This window comes from Microcaecilia unicolor, chromosome 1, assembly GCF_901765095.1.
Source record: "Microcaecilia unicolor chromosome 1, aMicUni1.1, whole genome shotgun sequence".
Taxonomy (NCBI): Eukaryota; Metazoa; Chordata; class Amphibia; order Gymnophiona; family Siphonopidae; genus Microcaecilia; species Microcaecilia unicolor.
The window spans coordinates 294,701,578-294,725,332 of record NC_044031.1 but is presented as its reverse complement, the minus strand read 5'-3'; the positions used below and the strand labels follow the sequence as shown (position 1 = coordinate 294,725,332).

At 39.9% G+C, this 23,755-nt stretch overlaps 1 protein-coding gene across 1 annotated transcript in view; it reads left to right on the top strand.

Moving 5' to 3' along the window:
• LOC115472887 (cadherin-12-like) overlaps positions 1–20,072 on the top strand; it is a 195,481-nt gene extending 175,409 nt beyond the window's left edge. Inside the window, exon 9 of the mRNA XM_030207377.1 lies at positions 17,779–20,072. Coding sequence (XP_030063237.1) covers positions 17,779–18,278 — 500 coding nt within the window. The 3' untranslated portion in view covers positions 18,279–20,072. The remainder of the gene's footprint in view (positions 1–17,778) is intronic.
• The last annotated feature ends 3,683 nt before the right edge of the window (positions 20,073–23,755 follow it).

Sequence of the window (23,755 nt, the reverse complement as noted above, 5' to 3'; positions counted from 1 at the left end):
CTGGCGGGGGTTTGGGTGGAAGGGGCCCAGTGGTGGAGGCGGGTGGGACTATGGCGCCGGGGGCGACGACAACCTGGGGGGATGGGTGTGGGCCCGGGGGCGGCCTTGTCTCAGGCCCGGCCCAGTCTCTTGGCAGCCCTGTACGCTTCCATCTTAGCTGGTTAATGTGAATATTGGTGCTTGCCAATTCATAAGATACTTGCATTAAACTGTCAGTTTGGCACCTATGTTACCTGTTAGTGTGTGGTAATTGCCACTTTAACAACTAATAGCAATAAATAGGGGCCTTACTGTTTCTTGGCATTTTCATGTAGCTTCACTTTTCATGATAGATTCATCCATCCTGGTTTTAGCCCATGGTACGTACTAATTTCCATGAGAGAAGTAAGAGTACGAGCCTTTCTCTGTCATGGAATAAAAACAGAACTGACTCACTATTTTATGAAAATAAGATCCATTTAGCAAACAACTGATAAATTCATGTTCATTATGACCATTAATATAATTTTTTTGGAATAGGAAATTAGGCTATTGGTTTCAATAATTTTCATTTAGTTCATAACCTAAGATCACAAGAAGTGGCATGCTGGGTGAGACCTATAGTTCATTGAGGGGGTCTTTTACAAAGGCGCAGTTGCATTTTTAATGTGCGCTAATGTTTAGCGCATGCTAAATGCTAGAGACACCCATAGGAATATATGGGCGTCTCTAGCGTTTAGTGCACACTTATTTTTAGTGCGTGCTAAAAATGCTAGCATGCCTTTGTAAAATGGCCCCTGAATGCCGCACTTTCTTTCTGACTGTAGCCAATCTGAGTCAGTTGAAAATACACAGCAAATCCAAATGGGGAGATCTATCACTGGTTCCCAAGTCTACAGGGCTAATAGTTGTAAGTAATGGAGACATCCTCTAGAAGTGTGTCCAAACATTTTTTTTAATTCATCTATTATACTATTTTTAACCATATCTGCTGGCAACAAATTTTCATAGCTTTATTGAAAAACAAATTTATTAAATTTGCTTTAAATATTCTTCCAATGGTAATAGTATAATGATACAGGTATTATTAGGAATGGAAAACAAAAATAAGGACGTTATAATGCCTTTGTATCACTCCATGGTGCGACCGCACCTCAAATACTGTACACAATTCTGGTCACCGCATCTCATAAAAGATATAGTGGAATTACAAAAAGGTACTGAGAAGGGCGACAAAAATGATAAAGGGAATGAGATTACTTCCCTATGAGGAAAGGCTAAAGTGGCTAAGGTTCTTCAACTTGGAGAAAAGTTGGCAGAGGGGAGATATGATAGAGGTCTAAAAATAATGAGTGGAGTGGAACGGGTAGACGTGAATCACTTGTTTACTCTTTCCAAAAATACTAGGACTAGAAGGCACGCAATGAATTTACAAGGTAGTACATTTAAAATAAATCAGAGAAAATATTTCTTCACTCTAGATGTAATTAAACTCTGGAATTTATTGTCAGAGAATGTAGTAAAAGATGTTAGCTTAGCGGAGTTTAAAAAAGGTTTGAATAGATTCCTAGAAAAGTCCATAAGTCATTATTAAGATGGAATTGGGAAAATCCACTGCTTATTTCTAGGATAAGCAGCATAAAATGTATTGTACTGTTTTGGGATCTTGCCAGGTATTTATGACCTGGCTTGGCCACTGTTGGAAACAGGATGCTGGGCTTGATGGACCTTCAGTCTGTCCCAGTATGGCAACGCTTATGTTCAGTTGTCAAAATGTAAATGGTATCCTGAAAATAATCTAATTGAGCAATTCAAATTCTCAGTCCAAAGGAGGTAAGTATTTGGTCAGGTAGCTTATGGACTTTGTTTGCTCCTTTGCAGACACAGGGATAGATTGTATCTTTGTATTTTCTTCCCTCATTAATATATGATATGGACATCTTAAGTAAAAGATAAAAGTGCTAACAGAATGGAGAATAACACTGTAAATGAACAAGCGTACATTTGTTCAAGAAACATTATGAATTTGAAAATATCATGTCATAAGCTTTTATTAAAGGTCAGTTGAGCACTTGCCCAGTGTACACATGTAACTTGAGTAATGAACCAATCAGTGCTGATAATTGGGTGATTGTATGTTGCGTGGAGGAGTAGCCTAGTGGTTAGTGCAGTGGACTTTGATCCTGGGGTAACTGGGTTCAATTCCCACTGTAGCTCCTTCTGACCCTTGGCAAGTCACTTAACCCTCCATTGCCCCAGGTACAAATAAGTACCTGTATATACTATGTAAAGCACTCTGAATGTAGTTCAAAAAACACAGAAAGGCAGTAGTATATCAAGTCCCATTTCCCCCAATAACCAATTGTCAGCATTAATTGGCTGCAATTAGGATTTACAAGAATGTCAGATTCTATAACAATGTGTGTGTAAATATTTGGGGTCATAGCTAGGGGCATTCCCAAATTTTACATGTGTAGATATAGAATATGAGCAAACTGCACCTAATGTAGGCACTGCCTTATAGCAGTCATAATTGCAGATGCCTACAGTTAAGCATGGTTTATGCCCTAAAAGGCCCTTTTACTAAAGAGTTGGCATGCAACAACAGGCTTTCCATGCGCCAATCTGGAACTAGGGTTGGGCTACCGCACCAGGAGACCAGCAGTAGTCCGTCCCCCCCCAGCATGCACCATTTCTGGTGCAACAACAATATTTTTGATTTTTATAGTGCCGGTGCTTATCTGGCAGTAATAGGGCAGCATCGCACAGTGCCCAGTTACCGCCAGGTAGGTATGGGAGCCCTTGCTCCCTCCCCCCCCCCCCCCTGAAATGGCTGCATGGCAAGTGGTTCACTTACCACATGGTCATTTCTTTTCCAGAAAAAAGACAGCCTTTTACCCACTGCGGTAAAAGGGTTCCTAAACGCACGTTAAAAACATTTGCTGATGCTAGCACAGGCCCCCTTTTACTGCAGCTCAGTAAAAGGACCCCTCAGTGCAATTCTATGAAAGACGCATACCCCTTATAGAATTGTGCGAAGTGTGTTGAATTTTCAGCAGCAATTTTAGGTGCTACTTATAGAACCTACTCCTAAGTGCTAACATTTATTCTCCAGTTAGGCATGTAAATGTTTAGAATACTAGCATATCAAACATATAAATGGCAAGTGACCGACTCACCTGCAAATGCGCAGTACAGACTTCCCTCTCTGTCCCACCCTCGCGTCAAGACGTGATGACGTCAGAGGGTGGAACAGAGAGGGAAACAGAGTCGGACTGTCAGACTCTGCCCCTGGAGCCTGGAAACAAACATCACACGCACCAACCTCCACCCCCCCCCCATCCCCGCCGCCACTCCTGCCCCCCTCTGAATCGGGCCCTCTGCACTGCCTCTCACCTCCGTGTGGAAGCGCTGCCTGCAGCGCTTTCACAGGAGGTGAGAGGCGCTGTCAGGTCAGTGCAGGGGGCCCGGCACGGAGGGGGGAGGAGCGGCAGTGAGGAGGGTAGCTGGAAATCTCGCCCTTTTTAACGGGCTTAACGGCTAGTACATACATATTTATGCACATACGGGTATATATTCCAATATTCCACCTAGGTGCTATTTTATAACTATGTAGCTCAAAACTGTACATCTTCTTGTCAGAAACAAATAAATAAATATGTAATGTTAAAATTTTGTGGACCTTCAGAGGTAACCTTCCAGAGGCAAAAGTTCTTATTCATGACTCCTTAGAGACATATCACCCATAATCGTCATCATCTCAGATAATTGATTCTTCTCAATAGCAGTTCATATCATTTTTGGTGTAATGCATCCATTCAAAAAAATGTTTTGCAAAGTGCTAAGCAAGTAAATTGTGAATCATCATGTCTCAAAAAACCTTTAGAAACCCCATTCACTTATCTCCAACAAGAATCCTCTTCAGAGGCATTTATAAATACACATTCAGGGCGATATCTCTTTCCAACACATTAATGTTTCGCATTATGGTACATCATGAGAAGGTCTTCTTCTTTCTCCAAAGTTTATCTCTCACATGGCTTCATTCTGTAACTATAAGCATATCACACATAGCATTTAGGGCTTCTTTTACAAAGCCGCACTAGCGATTCCTGCGCAGCAAATGAGAGGAAGCCCATACGAATTGAATGGACTTCCTCTCATTTGTCGCACCGAGAATCGGTAGTGTTGCTTTGTAAAAGAGGCCCTTAGTTTGCAGATGGGTTTACATAGGGGTAGAGTCCGGGTGAAATGTGAGCGGGGCACACAGTTACATGTGTAACTTATAGAATACTGCAAGTAATAGCCATTTCACTAGAACTTAGGTGCATACATTTACATCAGCTCTATGGCATACGCTTAAATTAAAGGAGCATATTTTTGCTGTTACATTAGTATTCTATAAAGCAGAGTAGGTGCCTACATTCTTATATAGAATAGTATCCTACCAGGCATCCTCTAGACACCTAATTAAAGAGGCCCAATTATAGAATTGCCTCTTAATGTGTGAATTAGCATGTTATTAATGCACAAGTGTGGTGGCCATTGCCTCACTAGCATGACAAAGCATGCTAATTCATATTCATAGCCTGTTATGGGTTAATTTATAAGTGGAAATGATTTTAGACTATAGGGACCTTTTACTAAGATGCACTAACAGATTTAGCACATGGTATTGATTAACTCACATTAAATGCTAAGAAACTCATAGGTATAAAATGGGCTTCTTGGCATTTAGCATGCACTAATAGTTAGGGTGCACTAAATCGATTATTTCACCTTAGTAAAAGGACCCCTATGTATTTCAAGTTAGCACATGTGACTTTACTGTTTGCTGTCAGTGATGTAGTTAGCACTGATACACTTATCACCTCCATAACAGATGGTGCTAAGTTGAATCCACTGGAACTATACATAAGAACATAAGAGTAGCCATACTGGGTCAGACCAATGGTCCATCTAGCCCAGTATCCTGTTTTCCAAACAGTAGCCAAGTCACAAGTACCTGGCAGAAACCATCGTGGCAACACTCCATACTACAAATCCCAGGGCAAGCAGTTGATTCCCATGTCTGTCTCAATAGCAGACTATGGACTTTTCCTCCAGGAATTTGTCCAAACCTTTTTAAACCCCAGATACGCTAATCACTCTTACCACATCCTCTGGCAAAGACTTCTAGAGCTTAACTATTTGTTGAGTGAAAAAATATTTCCTCCTATGTGTTTTAAAAGTACTTCCATGTAACTTCCTCAAGTGTCCCCCTAGTCTTTGTACTTTTGGAACGAGTAAAAAATTGATTTACTTTTACTCGTTCTACACCACTCAGGATTTTGTAGACTTCAATCATCTCCCCTGATCCATCTGTTTTCCAAACTGATGGCCCTAACCTCTTTAGCCTTTCGTCATATGAGAGGAGTTCCATCCCCTTTATCATTTTGGTCATTCTTTGAACCTAAGGCATTATAGTATTTTTGGTCTTATTCACCATCCCTTTCCTAATAATTACTAGCATCTTGTTTGCTTTTTTGGCTGCTGCTGCCACACACTGAGCAGAAGATTTCAGTGTATTATCTACAACGACACCCAGATCTTTTTCTTTAGCGCTGACCCCTAAGGTGGATCCTAGCATCAGGTAACTATAATTCGGATTATTCTTTGCAATGTGCATCACCTTAAAATCAAACAACAATCCTTGAAGTCAGTGCAGACTTTCAAAGGAAGCCAGTGCAGCTGTATGAAAAAGGGGTAATGTTATCGTATTTTTTTTTCAAAACAAAAATCAACTGAGGGCAGTGTTTTTGTAGGAGCTGTAAAGAGTGAATGGCTCTTGGTTGTTTAAGCCTAAGAAACACCTTTTTGAAAAGATTATTTACTTGATGTTTCATAGTAAAGGTGGAGTCAAACAACACCCCTAAAACTCTAGAGTGTGTTTCAACTGATAGTGACTCAGTGGTATGGATACAAGTATATTGATGACAGCTACTTCTAAAACTGTTTTCATTTCTAATTTCTCCATCTCCATTGTTGTCCCCACTCCCCCTCCCCCATGGATGGACCACTGTTATTAGGTTTGTCCTGCCCTATGGTCATTCTAACTGCATCTCCATAAGTACTACTAAGAAGTTCAAGGAGATTGCACAACTTAACACCAAAAACCTGTCACTTTCTAGCATGTTCTTCTAAGATATGTATGCAATAAATATTGAGGTAGATGTAATAAACAACTGCTTCTTGGAGCAACTGGACCAGGAACCGAAAAGAGAGGGAGACATTTTGGATCTGGTCCTTAGTTGTGTGCAGGGCATAGTATGAGAGGTTGCAGTGTTGGGTCCCTGGGAAACAGTGATCATAACATGATCAAGTTTGAGCTACTAACTGGGATGAACCTGCAAAGGAAATCTACTGTAGTTGCATTTAATTTTCAAAAGGGTGACTATAATATAATGAGAAAAATGGTTAAAAAAAAAGCTAAAATGATCAGCTGCTAAGGTTAGGACACTAAATCAGATGTGAACGTTATTCAAAAATACCATCTTGGAAGCCCAGACCGGATCCATTCCACGTATTTACAAAGATGGAAAGAAGAGAAAACGACAGCCAGCATGGTTAAAAGATGAAGTAAAAGAGGCTATTACAGCCAAAAGATTGTCCTTCAAAGAATGGGAAAAGGACCCAAGTGACAAAAATAAGAAGCAACATAAGCACTGGCAAGTCAGATGCAAAGCATTAATAAAGAAGGCTAAAAGAGAATATGAAGAGAAACTTTCCGCAGAGGCTAAAAATCACAGTAACAACTTTTTCAGGTACATCAGAAGCAGAAAGCCTATGAGAGAATCCATGGGACCGTTAGATCATGAAGGAGCAAAAGGGGCACACAGGGAGGACAAGGCCATAATGGAGAAACTGAATTAATTTTTTGGTTCTATCTTTACAGAAGAAGATGTAAGAGATCTGCTTGTCCCGGAAACAGTTTTCAAGGGTGATGATGCAGAGGAACTGAAAGAAATCTCTGTGAACCTAGAAGATGTACCGACCCAAATTGAGAGTAGTAAATCACCGGGACCAGATGGCATACATCCAAAGGTACTCAAAGAACTCAAGCATGAAATTGCTGATCTTCTGTTAATAATATATAACTTGTCTTTAAAATCACCCATAGCACCTGAAGATTGAAGGGTGGCCAATGTGACGCTGATTTTTAAAAAGTGTTCCAGTGGTGATCTGGGAAATTACAGACTGGTAAGCCTGATGTGAGTGCCGGGCAAAATAGTGGAAACTAAAGAATAAAATTACAGAACACATAGACAAACATGGTTTAATGGAACAGAATAAGCATGGGTTCAGCCAAGGGAAGTCTTGCCTCACCAATTTGCTTAATTTCTTTGAAGGCGTGAATAAACATGCGGATAAAGGTGAACTATTGAGACAGACATGAGAACCAACTGCTTGCCCTAGGATTTGTAGCATGGAATTTTGCCACTATTTGGGTTTTTGCCAGGTACTGTTATGATATGAATTATTGAATGCTGAATCAGATACAAGTATAAAACAGCTTTAAACACTAATTGAGATCAGCTAGCCTGGATTTCATCTCCCACTCCCTTTCCCTGGGAAACTTCTGACAGCCAAAGCTTGGCTAGGTGGTTACCTAAAGCCATTAACACCTCTACTACTCATAACAAAAGGACTATCCAAATACAAACAAGTAAAAGGCTACTTCAAAGAGTAAACTTACTCTCTTCCTCTGATCCAAAGCCTTCCTGAGGGTTGACAAAGGATCAAAGAGAGACAAGGAGACAGAAAAACAGTGGAGGTGTAAATCCACACACCTATTGACAAAAGGAAAGTATAATGTGTATCTGCCACAGAGATTCAAACAGGAAGCCTTTTGCTTCAATAAACCATTTGCCACAGAGGACTCAGTGCTCCCCCCCCCCCCCTCAGACAAGACTTCAGCACATGTGAAGACAAAGGGCTGATGGCATGTGGCCATGTTTCTCTGCATACTACATTACCCAAGATCCAATGCACCCACCATGTTTCTCTGCTAACTAACATTATAAAAAAGCCTGGAAACAGCCCAGCTCGCTCTCTTGGGAATCTGCTGCCCATGGGAATCTGCTGCTTCTCTCTGCTGAACTCCACACACACACACACATCCAGACAAGACTTCTCTCCAGGCTCCAGCAACCAACTTTAAAAGAAAAGACTTCTACAGCAGAGAGGATTTTTCCCTGCATCACTTCAACCAGCTACCAACTTCTATCAAAGACTGTTGTAAGTTAACTTATAACTTTTGATTTAAACCTGTTACCTTGCTGTTTTAAAGTACAAATTCTCTGTAAAGATCCTTAAGACTACCTCTTGTTTACTTTGATTATATTAACCGTGTTATAAATAAACCCCTTTTGAAGCTAAATGTATGGTCTTTATGTTCTGGGCATGTGCTTTTAAAACTTGCAGTGCAGGTTAATGTAAGGTCGTTTTTAAAATTTAGTGCCATGCTTTGAGCACAAGTTCCTAAATCTTATGCATAGCAGGTTAATGTGATTCAACAAAATATAATATTCAATTCATCTTTACTCTTGCAATTGTGAATCTTATTACCGTAACAGGTAATTGGTGGAGAATTAACCAAAATATATCCTAAAACGTATAAATACAGCGCATGTTCTTAAAATATAAATATTAGCGAATGCTCTGAGCAATTTCCCCAAGTTAAATATTAATTTCTTGTAACAGTACTTGTGACCTGGCTTGGCCACTGTTGGAAACAGTATACTGGGCTAGATGGACCATTGGTCGGACCGAGTAATGCTACTCTTATGTTTTTATGTTCTTGTAAGGTAATTGAAATCTCCCAGTATTTTTATTAGGAATTTCTGTTAGCTAGGGTGAAATTAGCTGTGTCTCACTTTTATAGCATTCCTATAAATCACTTGTGCCCATGGGGGCTCTATCTGTTCAAGAAGGAATCCATGCATGCACAGAAAAGATGGGAAAGCCTAGAACTTCTAATTTGAGGATCTATAAGGAAGAATTCACTTCCTATTGTTCCAGTATCATTTCTGCCAAATAGGTTCATCTCTCAAGATTTGTTCAATCTAGCTATAATGGACCCAGGAGATGTTTTTAGATTGTTATTCACTTAATTGACTCTAAGCCACATATGGCTCTTCTGCTTTGTTAAAGTCAGCAGCTGCTTTTGCTTCATATAGTCTCACCAGAATCCTCAACAGGAAGTCATTTCCTTTTCCTCAGTTTCTAACCTGTCAAGTGTTTAGTCTTCCTTCAATCCTGATATTTCGATCAATGTCTTGTCCCCCATGTTCAGCACTCCCTCTGTGTCAGATTCTGTATCTACCAAATTTACTAAATATACTGCACTTGGACTCTATCCATTTATATTTAGTATAGTGAACTCCAATCGCAGGGGTCCTTTTATTAAGGTGAACTAATGGATTTAGCATACGCTAAATGATAATACATCCATTATATTTATTTATTGCATTTCTATCCCACATTTTCCCACCTATTGGTAGGTTCAACGTGGCTTACATGGTTCATTGGTAAGTCGGTTACAGAGTGTATCAACAAGGTTACAATTCCTGAGAAACAGTGAGAGTCTGTAGGAAATTCCTTGCATTTAGTATTGAACCTAGGGGGTTTGATGAGATTTACATGATTCATTGGTAAGTTGGTTACAGAATGAATGAAACTAGGTTACAATTCAGAGAAATGGTGAGGTTTGTGGTAAATTCTATGTATTTATTATAGAATAAGATTGGAAATTGTATGGATTGGTGAGATTACAATGTGTCCTGATGGTGATTGATTAGTGAAATTAAATTAGTGTTGGAAGGTGTGTTTAAATTTTTGAGTTTGGGTTGATCTATGGAAGCTTGTGCCCTTTCTGTTCACTATCGAATTAATTAGTAAAGCAAATCGGTAGACTGGATGGTTAAGTTAGTTCAATGGAAATAAGTTTCCTGAAAAGGTGGATCCTTCATATGTTTTTGGAAGATTAGATAGTTTTAGGTCTTTTGGTAGTGTTTTCCAGGTTTTGGTGCAGATATAAGAGAAACTGGATATGTAAGTTGATTTGTATTTAATGCCTTTACATGTGAGAAGTGAAGGGTTAGGTAAGGTCTTGCTGCTTTATTTGTATTCCAGATGGGTAGTTCTATTAGATTGATTATGTAACCCGGTGAGAGGAACAGTGCAAGCCAATGTGGAGGAGGTAGATCTATAGTGCTCAAGGAAATCCGGGACTCAAAAGGAAAGATAATGGAGAAAGTTATGAAGCATATTGAAGAGAAGCTGAGTGAGATTTTGTACCGCATGGTGGATATGGAGGACAGACTTGGAATGCTTGAAGACTCTCATGTAGATGATCAAAATGCTGTGCAAAAACTGCAGCAAGAGGTCCACTGGCTGCATGAGAGGGTGGATGATCATGAGAACAGGGATCACAGCTCTAATCTTAGGACTTTTTGATGTCCCAGAGGGAAAGGAGCTCCCAAACACTCAAGTTTTGTGAAAAATGCTGGGCACATGCTTTTCTCCAAGTTATGGAATTGATTGGGCTCACAGAGAGATTAAGCTGTGCCCAGCACAGAATAAGTGGCACTGAAACTATTATAGTTAAAATGTTGCAATATCATGAAAAACAACATGTTCTCTTGGAAGCTAGAAAAGCAAGAACTTTTATGTACAATAATTGGAAGCTTTCCATTTATCCAGATCTGCATTTGGAGACTATCAGGAACAGGAAGGCCATTCAGAAGTACAGAGATGAGCTGGTGCAGGTGGGACTGTGGGTCAGCATCTGGTACCCAGCACCTTAGAAAATGGGAAAAGAAATTATGTGCTCTTCTAAAGAGTTGGATCAGCTAATAAGAAATTACAACAGCAGAGGAAGACATGTATCGGGGTCATCAAGTCCCCTGAGCTGGGGAGCAGCCAAGGAGGAGGTGCTCTCTCCGGGTGGACTGAGCCTGCTGAAAAGCGAGGAGGGGCACAGAATTAGCAGACTGCCCTTCCAGATCATCCTGTGGTTACACTCTTGCAGTGCAGAGCAAAAGGAGATGCTGCTGGTGATATACTTGACTCTGGTAAATGCAAAGGAGAGGTCCAGCAGATCATTAATGAGGAGAAGATGATTCTGAAGAGTGGAGAAGGACTGCTCCTAAACCCAGATGATGCCCGTCTTCCACAACAGCTGAAAGACCCCCCTCGAAAGGTGACAAGTGCAGGAGTCATTGAAAAGGAAATATCACAAAGCAAGATACATCAAGTCTCATCAGATGCCAGGACTCAAGGACCTGAATGCCCAGTTTTGATTCATATAGCCTTATTTATATAGTCTGTGCTCACTGTGCTTACAATGGTCTTGGGGATTAGGATGGAACAGATGGAATGGTAGGGGTATGTGTGGGGGTGCAGCCATTGGAAGAGGTAGGTATTGTTGGTGGGAATGCTACATATGGGTATATAGCATGGGAGATGGGGAAAAGAGGGAAGGGAGGAAACAAAAACCTGGAAGGCTATAATTGCACCATGAGGGTTCTGGGAGGAAGTGATGAGGTTCAGCGAAAGGTGAGAAGTTGATGCACAGGTCTTCATCTGGACTAAAGGATTGAATTTGTGGGGCCTCAGTTCCAAGAAACTGAGCAATCCGTAATTCACCTGGTTAGCTATGTAGGTGCCAGCACTGAATATTGCTGATACCTGCATATTTGCTGTCTCCTCCCCAGTTAAATTCTGCTGAATATTGGTGGTTAGACATCCACAAGTGATTTAAGTGGGCTGGAGCCTCTCTTGCAAGCTTAAATCATTTTGAATATCAGGCAGTTAAGTGTTGTGGGAGGGGATATAAATGTTATTTGGAGGACAATTACAGGATGGGTGTGTGAAGGGGGGGGTTGTCAGAGAGAAGACGGGGTGGGAGAGCCCTTAGGATCAACATGGATTCTCATGCCAGGGTGGATGTTTGGATGCCTACACACTTGACAAAGAGAGATTATGCATTTCTCCAGGGAACTATCAAAAATATTCTAGGCTGGATCTTTTCCTAGTTAAAAGGGGGAGAAAGGGATGATTCTGGATTGTGAGATAGCCCCTATAAAAATGTTGTCTCACTGAACTTAAACCTGAGTTGGGCAACTGAGGAGAACCCTGGGAGGCAATAAAAACTTAATATGGGTGTGTTGCAGAAGGAAGCAATCTTAGGGTGTTTGGTTAAGATGTGGAAATGATGTTGGCAATATTAGAGTGGGGGTCTTGTGGAAATCAGGTAAAGTGGTTATGAGGAGTAACCTGATTCAGATTGCCTCTCAAATAAGGGAAAAAAATGATAGGCTGAGTTGAAGGACTTATATGCTAAGTTGGAGGTATTACAACAGGATCATAAGTATATGGGGGAGGAAGACATATGGGGAAATGCAGGAGGGCCTCAAGTTAAAACTACAAATAACATTTGTGAGGCATTCAGATCCTTATATGCTTAACTATATATCGTGCAGGTTACTAGTACGATGGAGGAGATTGATTCCTGAAGGCAGCTCACTTGTAATCAGTTAGGAAAGGTGACCATCAGGTACTCAATAGACCCATTTTGCATCTGGAAGTTGAGATGGCAATTAAACAGTTGGTGGAGAGAGCTGCAGAAGGAATGGTTTTGATACTGAATTCTATAGGAAGTTGCGGGAGCTGGTGGCACTAGATTTGCAGAGGGTTTTATTGAGGCACTGAGTACAGGGAAGCTGCTAGACTCAATGTATGATGCTACAATGATAGTGCTTCATAAGGAGGGGAAGCAAGAGAATCAATGTGGGGGATACTAATTTCTTTATTGAATAATGTAAAAATCTTTGCCAACTGTTTAGAAAATGCGGTCCATAAAATTGTCCATTCAGACCAAACTGGGTTTGTCAAAGGGTGACAATTAGTGGATAATGTTAAGCAGGTTGTTAATTTGATACAAAGTGTACAGCAGTCAGGTGAGACTGGAGTATGTGTTGTGATAGATACTGGAGATATTTGTTTGTGTTGTTGAGGCAGTTTGGTGTGGGGGAGAATTTTGTGCATAATCCCTGGCTTTCTATGGTACCCTGTGCCAACTTATGCTTGCAGGAGGTAGGCAAGAAGATACATCCAGATACCGAAGGAGTGTGAATAGGCAAGGATACTTCTTCCCTTACCTGAAAACGGGGTTCGGTGTTACTGATCTACTGTTGGATAGTTAGGTATAACAGGCTGCTCAAAGGATTTTTCTGTCAGTTTCATACAAAAATGAATCAGAGAGGCCGATGTGTAATTCACAAGAATAACTTTACTGGAGTCCCAATTGTGAGAATATAAGGCCTGCTGTCCTAAGAGAATACCTGCAACAGCTTTACTGGAGAGAACTAGGTTTCGCAACAGAAACAGGAATAACAAAGCAGTAGAGCATTTATACAAGGGAAAGAAACAGCACATAAATATAAAGATAAATAGTACTTCCTTTTAAATAGCAAATGTTACTGTAAGACCTGAGATTTCACTCATTTAGTTGTCAGACTGGTAAGCCTGACAAAGAATATGTTTCTCAAGATATGTTCAGTTCATTACTATTATAGCAGGGTGTTGGGCCCAGTTGGAGCTCTTACAGCTTTCAGATTAGATTCCAAGCTTTTAACTCCTAACCCCTATTCACTTGTTCAGTACTAATGTCTGTTTTATCATTCCTACCTTAGTAATTCCCTTATCCCTTGTTTGTCCTGTTTGACTGTCCCGATTAGACTGTAAGCTGTGTTGAGCAGGGACTGTCTCTTTATGTTCAAGTGTGCAGCGCTGTGTGCGTCTAGTAGCCCTATAGAAATGATACGTAGTAGCAAGAAGTAGACGTATAATAACTCTCTCAGTGCTGTGTTATAGTTGGGATAGATATGTTCTCTCTGTGTTTAAATTTAAAAAGAGAGAATACTTTTTCCCCCTTTCTTCTGGACTAGCACACTTCTATCTTCTCCAAAGAAGTTTATGACAGGTTTTTTCCTTTCTTTCACTGTCTCTGAGAGGCACAGTAGCTAATGTATCCAGTGTCTGTCAAGTCCAGATTATTTCTTGTGATTTTTCTGATCCTGTGTGAGCTCCTGAAGCTGGCTTTCTTTTATCCAGCTTGCATTCCTGCACTTCTACAAACCCCCCTTGTGGCAATCAAAGTGAGGATCTCTGGGGCTGCCAGACTGCATATGAGACTGGCATAGGGTCTTCTTAAAGGTCATGTATATCTACCTATTTTTCTGCAGCTAAGAGTTTGCAATTCTCTCCTGCAGAGATTGGAATCATTATCTGAGAGCCAGGAACTCTGCACCGAATACACACACAGCACTTCTCCGCAACTGTTGTGCAATCATACATATGGCACATTAAACAAAAGTCTAGATAGCCTCCATCACACTGCTGGACAGGTGTCTGAATATTATCCAACATGTTATACTGCTTATCCCAGAAATAGTGGATTTTCCCCAAGTCCATTTAATAATGGTCTATGGTCTTTTTCTTTAGGAAGCCAGCCAAACCTTTTTTTAAACTCCACTAAGCTAAACGCCTTTACCACATTCTCTGGCAACGAATTCCAGAGTTTAAATACACGTTGAGAAACACTTTCTCTGATTTGTTTTAAATTTACTACATTGTAGCTTCATCGCATGCCCCCTAGTCCTAGTATTTTTGGAAAGTGTAAACAGACGCTTCACATCTACCCATTCCACTCCACTCATTATTTTATAGGCCTCTATCATATCTCCCCTCAGCCGCCTTTTCTCCAAGCTGAAGAGCTCTAGCCGCTTTAGCCTTTCCTCATAGGGAAGTCTTTCCATCCCCTTTATCATTTTTGTCTCCCTTCTCTGCACCTTTTCTAATTCCACTATATCTCTTTGAGATACGGCAACCAGAATTGAACAGAATATTCGAGGTGCGGTTGCACCATGGTGCGATACAAAGGCATTATAACATCCTCATTTTTGTTTTCCATTCCTTTCCTAATAATACCTAACATTCTATTTGCTTTCTTAGCTGCAGCAGCACACTGAGCAGAAGGTTTCAACGTATCATCAACGACGACACCTAGATCCCTTTCTTGGTCTGTGACTCCTAACGTGGAACCTTGCATGACATAACTATAATTCGGCTTCCTCTTTCCCACATGCATCACATTAAACGTCATCTGCCATTTAGATGCCCAGTCTCCCAGTCTCGTAAGGTCCTCTTGTAATTTTTCACAATCCTTCCGTGATTTAATGACTTTGAATAACTTTGTCTTATCAGCAAATTTAATTACCTCACTTATTTTAAGTTGCTAAGGGAGTGAAGATGCTTAAACAATGTTTTTATTAATGAACTGCAAAGGAATAACAATTGGTTCATGGTAAGATTGGAGTAACTCACTAAATATCCCTGGGGTTGATAAAACTTAAGGGAGGTTGGGAATCAAACACACACAAAGACATAAATCTAACCTCCTATCTGGATTTTAAACACAGACAAAGGGGTCCTTTTATAAAGGTGCGCTAAAAAAGGGCCTGCGGTAGTGTAGACGCGTGTTTTGGGCGTGCGCAGAATCATTTTTCAGCGAACATGTAAAAAATGTCTTAAAATGTTTGCCAAAAATGGACATATGGCAAAATGAAAATTGCGCTCACCCATTTTGGGTCTGAGACCTTACCGCTAGCCATTGACCTAGTGGTAAAGTCTCACACGGTAACCCGGCAGTAATGACCTACATGTGTCAAACACGCATATCCAAAAATAAAAATTATTGTTTGGACACGTGTATTGGACGCGTGCCAAAAGTGAAATTACTACAAATGTCACGTGGTAGCCGGCCGTTAACTCCATTTTGGCGCACGTAGATGCTTTACATGGCTTACTAAAAGGGCCCCAAAGACTTAAAGGTTCCTACTTGTTCATAAATAAACACAGAATGAATTATTTTAACCCACAATCTCTTCTTTTCAAGTTTTAACACATAAAGGGGTTGTTTGACTAAGATGCAGTAAGCACTAATGCATGCTTACTGCATCTTAAAGTGCCTTACCACAGGGTACACACAGGCATCCTGCAGTAATTTTGGCATCGGCATGCGCAACACACATGCTAAAAAATAGATTTTATTTTTTAGCACTGGGGGTGGGTCTGGGCTGAGAGTAAGCATGTTCTGCGCTAATTGGTTAGTGTAGCTACATTACTGTGCACTAACTGATTAGCATATGTTAGCATGTGAGCCCTTACTGCCTACATAATGGGTGGCAGGAGGGGCTCGCACGCTAATAAGAAAATTAGCACGTGCCATTAGTAGAAAAAAGTGGGTATTTGGCCATTTTACCCATGCGAAAAAATGGCTTTGGTGCATGGGAATGACCTGCGTAAGCACACACTAAGGCTAATTTTTTACTGCAGTTTGGTAAAAGGGCCCCACACTTTGTTAGCAAGCCAAAAATTGCAAGTCCATCGGCAGAAGCAGCTCTCTGTATCAGCATGTTTTCAAAGTATACTACAATGTTAATGAGATTATTCCAGTATGAATTATCTTTGATTCAATCATTAAATTATCTCATTCATATAACATTGCTCTGGTAGGTGAATTATTAATTGTTTTTATTCATATTTTTATTAATATTTTATTAATATTATAGAAGTTCTCAAATGTATTAAAATTTCTGCTACAATTATTTTGGGGTCATTATTCATTAGTACAGTTAGTGGTAAAGTTAACTAGATATCTTTATCTTGATAACTTCAATCCATTTAGTCAGTGGCACTTATCTAGTTAAAGTGCAATTGAACACACCCGGCTAAAAATCTTTGGATAAAGATGTGTGTTTAACTTTAGAAGAGCCCTTGCCAGTGACCAAAGTTATCAGGCTAAATTGGAACCATGCCCTGGAATTCCCAAATAACCATCTCTATTTAACCTGATAAATTTTGTCTGGTTGCGTTGGCTGGCCAAAAGTTATCCAGTAATTGAAACAGGAAGGGGAAGAAAGGAGGGGGAAATTTTGAAAAAACAAATGAATCCTTTTACTAAGCTGTGGTAAGCATTATCGTGTGGTTACTGCAGGTTAAAAAGCACTATCTAAAAAATAGAATTAATTTTTTTATTGCTGGGGATGTGTCTGAGGGCGGAGAGTAGATGTGTTCTGCGGTAATCAGTTAGCACAGGTACATCACTATTTTTCTACTAATCGGTCTTCTTCAACTCTATTCATGTTCTAAATTATCTTGGTTAGTCAATTTATCATTTCAAAAAAGGAACTGTATCGAATCATAAGCTGTATGTGCCATGCAATGAATGCCATTAACTTTTAATAATCTACACTGGATTGTATGCTTTATTGCCTAATTAGCACACATCTTCTTGGATCAGAGTGACCAAATGAAAAAAGTTTTAGTCTGTGAGACTACAGTTATTGCCTCTTGCATTTCTAGTGCCTTAATGGCCTTAAAACGTTTCTGACAAATGCTTTGTTCCAAAAGGCAACCTCAATAATTTTATTTTATATGTATATTAATATTTCATTCAGCATTTTTACTACCCATTTTAGATTTATTTCTGCCCTGTCTAACATCCTCATTGCAGTTCTTAGTAATAGTAGCTCATAACCATATGTCTGAGTAGCTGAAAGTAATATGGTAACTCTTGTGGACAGTGATCTGTCATTGATCTCAGTAATTGTAATTCCTCTATTCAGGCTAGAATGCCCTATTATTTCCTATTTCAAACGTTTTATTAACTGTGATTCTCTTCTCCTGTTCCAGTCATCGTTGTGCTGTATTTAGCACTGAGGAGACAGAAGAAAAAAGACACTCTTATGACCTCAAAAGAAGACATAAGAGACAATGTTATCCATTATGATGATGAAGGAGGTGGGGAGGAGGACACCCAAGCTTTTGATATTGGTGCTCTGAGAAATCCAAAAGTTATTGAAGAGAACAAAATACGCAGAGACATAATACCAGATCCACTTTGTTTGCCTCGTCAGAGACGCCCAGTGGAAGATAACACAGACATAAAAAACTTCATTAATCAAAGGCTGCACGAAAATGACGGGGATCCAAGTGCACCACCGTATGACTCACTGGCAACTTATGCCTATGAAGGAACTGGATCTGTAGCTGAGTCCCTTAGTTCTATAGAATCACTTGGTATGGAAACAGAACAGGATTATGACTACCTAAGTGAATGGGGACCACGCTTTAAGATATTAGCAGAAATGTTTGGAGAAGAGGAAAACTGTAATCCCGATAATGTCACTTAAGAGAACAATAGCAAAGAAACACAAAGCTTTATATGACAAGACACCTTTTATTGTATAGGACTGCTACTATTTCCAGCAAGTTACAATATTTATCATATTGTCAGTTTGGATTTATTTCACATAGGAAGGATAAATCCAGTCATATATATATATTGTATTTTTTGATCATTTGGGAATTACATGGAGACGAGCTCTGGCATCCTGGTGGAAAGAGTGGTAGATTTTTCTTAATTCCACTAAAGTGCCTATTGAAACTTTTATCATTTTAAGTGGTATGGACTCAGTTGTGATGGCGCTAGAGGACTGAGTGACAAAATGTACATCGAAAAGGGACAAGTTCTTTGTCTAGAGCAATAGCACTGACTTTTGATGCTATTGACAATGCGTTCTGAATTGCATTCAGTTGCTACCATAGAACTGTGCAAAACTATACTTTTGTTTTGCTGATTTTGAAGAATTGTATGCCAAACATTGCTTTGGTTTCACCTCGTTTACTAAATCACATTTCTTCTGCCCACACATTATAGAAACTTTTCCATAATTGTATTATTCAGTTGCAGTTCTAAAGCCCAAATTTGATAGAATGGGATATTAATGTACACCAGTTACAGTATTGGTCAAGATGTTACACTTTTGCAAAATGAAAAAAAAGAAAATCGTCTTCTTACACTTTTACTCTTTAAATAGTGAAATATAGTGAATACCTGTTGAGGTGGCTGTTTTTATTTTATTTTTTAGTATGTTTGTGTGAATAGTCACTTTGCTGATTCCAGTTTCATTCATAGACACTTATTCCTCTTCAGCCTCTAAACCTGAAGTTCCATGATTTCTTATTCCTTCACTGTGATGATTGTTCTTTTACCTTGTTATTCATCTATGCCTGGTGCCCAGTTTTTCTTACAGAAGTCATAGTGAAGGCAGTATATATTACATAGGGTGAACACATTTACTTTGAAAATCTCCAAAGATTTGCCTTGACTTCTGAGAAGCCGTCAAACGGAGCGTTATTCCTATAACAACTCATAACTGATGAACAGAATTCAGAATTTAAAAGAAAATCCAACATTGGGGCCTAATCTTCAAAAGTAATTATCGTAGACACTAGGTAAGAAAATCTCTTTAGAAAATTATAAGTGTGGCAGCTGGGATGATCTCTCATTGCCTGTCCCTTATGCCTCTCTCAAATAGCTACTTCAACAACTACCTATTATCAAGGATAGAAACTTCAACTAAAGCCACTTGCCATATTACTACTTAAGCAGCACCAAAGTCAATCTGCCAAATATAGGCCATCCTAGGTATTGCGTTAACATCCCTGTCATATTACTAGCTTGCTTGCTCTACCAGCAGGCCTCCATCCAGTCCCATGCAGTACCCAATATTGACCTCTACCCCCATTGAGGATGGCCTAGAACATACTAGAACCAACTGAGGTACATCCTCCACTAACTTATGTATCCATAAACCCATTCAATTCACTTTTGTGACATGAACAAAAAAAAAATCATCTGTCCTCCTTTTCTCCAAACTCCTCCCTTCTCCCATCAACTCCAAGGTCAGTCAGCCCATGAATGCCCACCACAATATATTTGTCCAGACTTTTCAATGCAAACACCTGTTCAGTGGAACTTTTTGAACCCAACCCCTTCCTCCATCAAAACTTGACTCCCTACCACTGCTCCTTCCCTACCCCAGGAATGCAAGGAGTTGGAAACATCCAGGTCATCTTCCCAGGGCCGCTGCCGCAGTCCGGCCTGCCCGCTCTCCGTCACTCCCTGGCATTGAACTTAAGCGCCTCACCTTCGAAAGCACAGCAAGCAGCTACAGACCACTCCTTCCTTCCGTGTCCCACCCTCGCCTGATGTAACCCACGAGGGCGGGACATGGAAGGAAGGAGTGGTCTGCCGCTGCTTGCTGCGCTTTCGAAGGTGAGGTGCTTAAAGTCTGTACAGAGGGCCCGGGGGTGGAGAGAGGGCCAGGTGGAGGGGGGGCCCAGCAACCTCAGGTGGGGAGGCTGGGGGGGCGGCCTTGTCCTGGGCCTGGCCCAGTCTCTCGGCAGCCCTGCATCTTCCAGCAGTCAATACAAAGCACAGCTATCGCGTTATGAATCATAATATAGAATGAAAAATGTAACACATGGAGATCCCTGGTAAGAAAATATTGCCCACTCTCCAAAAGTAATACTGAGGGAATGATCCCATGAAGAAAACAAACAAATGTTCCATTCTTCATTAAAAAAACAAAACAGGGTGGTTTATGATTTTGTTTGGCAAAGGACAGTGTTGCAATAATTTAATTGAACTATAGTTCCTTCCATAAAAAATGTTTTGCTTCACTAAGAGCCCTGTTTACTAAGACTATGTTAAGGGCGCACTAGCGTTTTCAATGCACTAAACACTAATGCAATCTAAAAAAGGAAGCCACACAAAGTGTGGAGGTGCACTTAATCCCCACGAAACAATACAGGAAGAAAAAAGTGAAGAGTGGGGGAAGATAGGCCTCGCTTGCTGTTTGCATTTGTGTCACTACTCTGAAAGAGAAGGAACTGCGTGTTCTTCAAAATTGTATTTCTTGGAGTATTAAACACTCAAGTACTCGATATACTGTTGGAAGACTCCTGAAGAAGGCGCTACGTCGCCGAAACACGGCTGTGTCGAGTCGACCTGTTATAATAAACATTATACCTTTTTCAAATATACGTCTCCCTTATTGATTGGAAAGAGCCTATCTTTCCCCACTCTTCTCTTTTTTCTTCCTAAACACTAAGGCACCCATATATTCCTATGGGTGTTTCTAGTGTTTAGTGCATGCTATAAACACTAGCATGCCTTAGTAAACAGGGCCCTAAATAGAAAAATTGCTGGTTTGTTATAATTCTTTTTTTTTTTTTTTTTTTTAGCTCCTTTAGCCTATTTAGACATGAATTATACTCCAGTATGAGACTTCTTCACGAGAGGAGTGATCACAAATCTATTAAATTAGTAATCTGTGGGTAGTTTAGAGACTACAGAGCAATTTTGAAGAAAGTGAAAATACCATTTTTTCAATGGTATGTCTTGTTCAGTGTTATCTTTTATAGAGCAGATCCTAAGAAATGGTTTGCTTTTGATGTAAGAAGCAATAAACCAAGGCACTCCCCCCTCTGTAACATTAAACACTAACTCTATTCTTGTTCCTCAGGGTTAATTGTGTGCATAGCAAACTTAACCATCGTCATGGTCAGGAGCAATCCCTGCACTGGCCAAGATCATTCCATGTTGTGCAGGATTCCTTGGAGAATGTGATCAGCAGCGCAACGTATTACTCTTAATCTCCAGAGGGTCGCCTTGTTAGTCTGGAGTAGCAAAATCAATGTTCTTAAATTTCCAAACTCATGCATAATGAAAGTAAATATCATGCATATGCAAGATCCAATGCGATTGATAAATAAATCAGAAAATTATTCAGAAAGCCATCTTCTGTCTTAAGTTGTTCTTAGTTTGAAATAAATGTGTTTGATTCAAGTGATTATAATCCAAACGGTTTTTCAAATAATTTAATTTCCATTTCAGCAAGTCAATCATGTAATTTAAATAAACTTATGCAAAAAGGTAGTTTTCGTTCTCAATAATGCTTATTGTCTTAAACTAAGTTTATATTGCATTTCATTTAACACTCAGTTTTTTATTTATTTTCTAAAGCTGTTTCACAAATGGTGGGATTGTCAATCTGTTCTCTAACCTCTCTCCACGTCCGTAACCTTGCAAGTAAAACATTTGGTTCCCCCTACGTTCTGTTTACAAGCAGTTATCCCAACATAGATATTTGTATTTGTCATCCACCAAATGACCACATATATGCTTTGCATCTTGCTATGATCCTCACACTCCCAATACTTATTGCAGTGATCCAGCATAGGCAGCCATGTCGAGTGTGGCACTACCATTCTGATGCACTGCTGATTAAATAGAGAAGTCTTGCAGAACTGGGGGATTCTAAAATACAACAAGAATTTGGAATCTGTAGAACGCAATATCAAATTGTAAAACATTTTTGCTTCTACAATTGTCTTAAGTATCTCAAGGTATATCTTATGTTATGTAATGAAAAATAGTGGTGAAAAAGACCTCAGGCTCTTCAGAGAATACCTCAGTTTGAATGCTCAAAACTTTCATAAACACTGAGGGCTCCTTTTAATCATAGGTCTGAATAAACTCCACTAGTCCCAGTAGTATTCATGTGCCAAAAAACAAGATACCCTTTTTAAAGATACCAATTTGACTGGAGACAATAAAGTGCTATTTATAAACACACAGTGCTTATCTTGGATGACTCTTCATATTCATTGAGTAAATATCCACAAGTAAATGTCCACATGTATCCCAAATACCTCATGAAAGCCAGCTCAGGAGATCTGCAAGAACTCCACATGCAAGCCAACAACAGATGGACCACAATACCTGCTTCCACTGCTTCGAGTTACATTCTTTGTGCCTGACCACATATACGTAATGGGATAGCTAATAAATAACTCTTGATGAAACTCTATTCAGTCTGAGTGTCTCCAGTAAGACAAAGAATTTCTACATGTTGCTGAACTGCACTTTCAAACCAAATGAGGATAATTTTATAAAGGCAATTTAGTGCACACCTGACAGTTAAATGCACATAAGAGCTAGATTCAGTAAATGGCACTCAAACCTCTGCACACAAAAAACTCAGCGCTCAATGCTATTCTAGAATGAGCATTCAAAGATGAGCGTACATTACAGACTAGCACTGCATGTCTATTTTGGCGCTCAGATTTGGGCAGGTGTAATCCCTTGTATTTTATAACACTGCATACACATTTTAGGAATGTCCCTGACCTACCCATGCACCTCCCATGGCCATGCCCCCTTTTAGGTTATGCACTTTGGGATTTGGGTGCACATTATTATAGAATAGTGATTAGCAAGATGTACGCGCAAATTCAAATTGGTGCCAATTAGTATCCAATTATTGGCACAAATTGACTTGCTATTCAATTTAGTTGAGCACACATCTTTGCTTTGCACCCAAATACCAGCGCCCAGTTTTGGAAAATGCCTCATATAAAGTTACCCCACATGCAAAGGTATGCACAATGACAAGAAACACATGTACTTATATGTGAATCAAGTGTAGACATATTCATTAGGAGGTTTATGTGACACATGGGTGGAGTCATGATTTATGAATAAACATTTATAGTTACATAAGAACACGCCTGTTTCCAACAGTGGCCAATCCAGGTCACAAGTACCTGGCAGAAACCCAAATAGTAGCAACATTCCATGCTACCAATCCCAGGGCAACCAGTGGCTTACCCATGTCTATCTCAATTGCCGTTTTGCTGGGATGATTTTAGGATGACATATGACCACCAAAGTGTCTTTATAAAATAGGTAAAAAAGGGCAATTTTATAAACTAGGCAGCCACAGTTATGGTGCCCCTTGCACATATAAATGTATAGAAT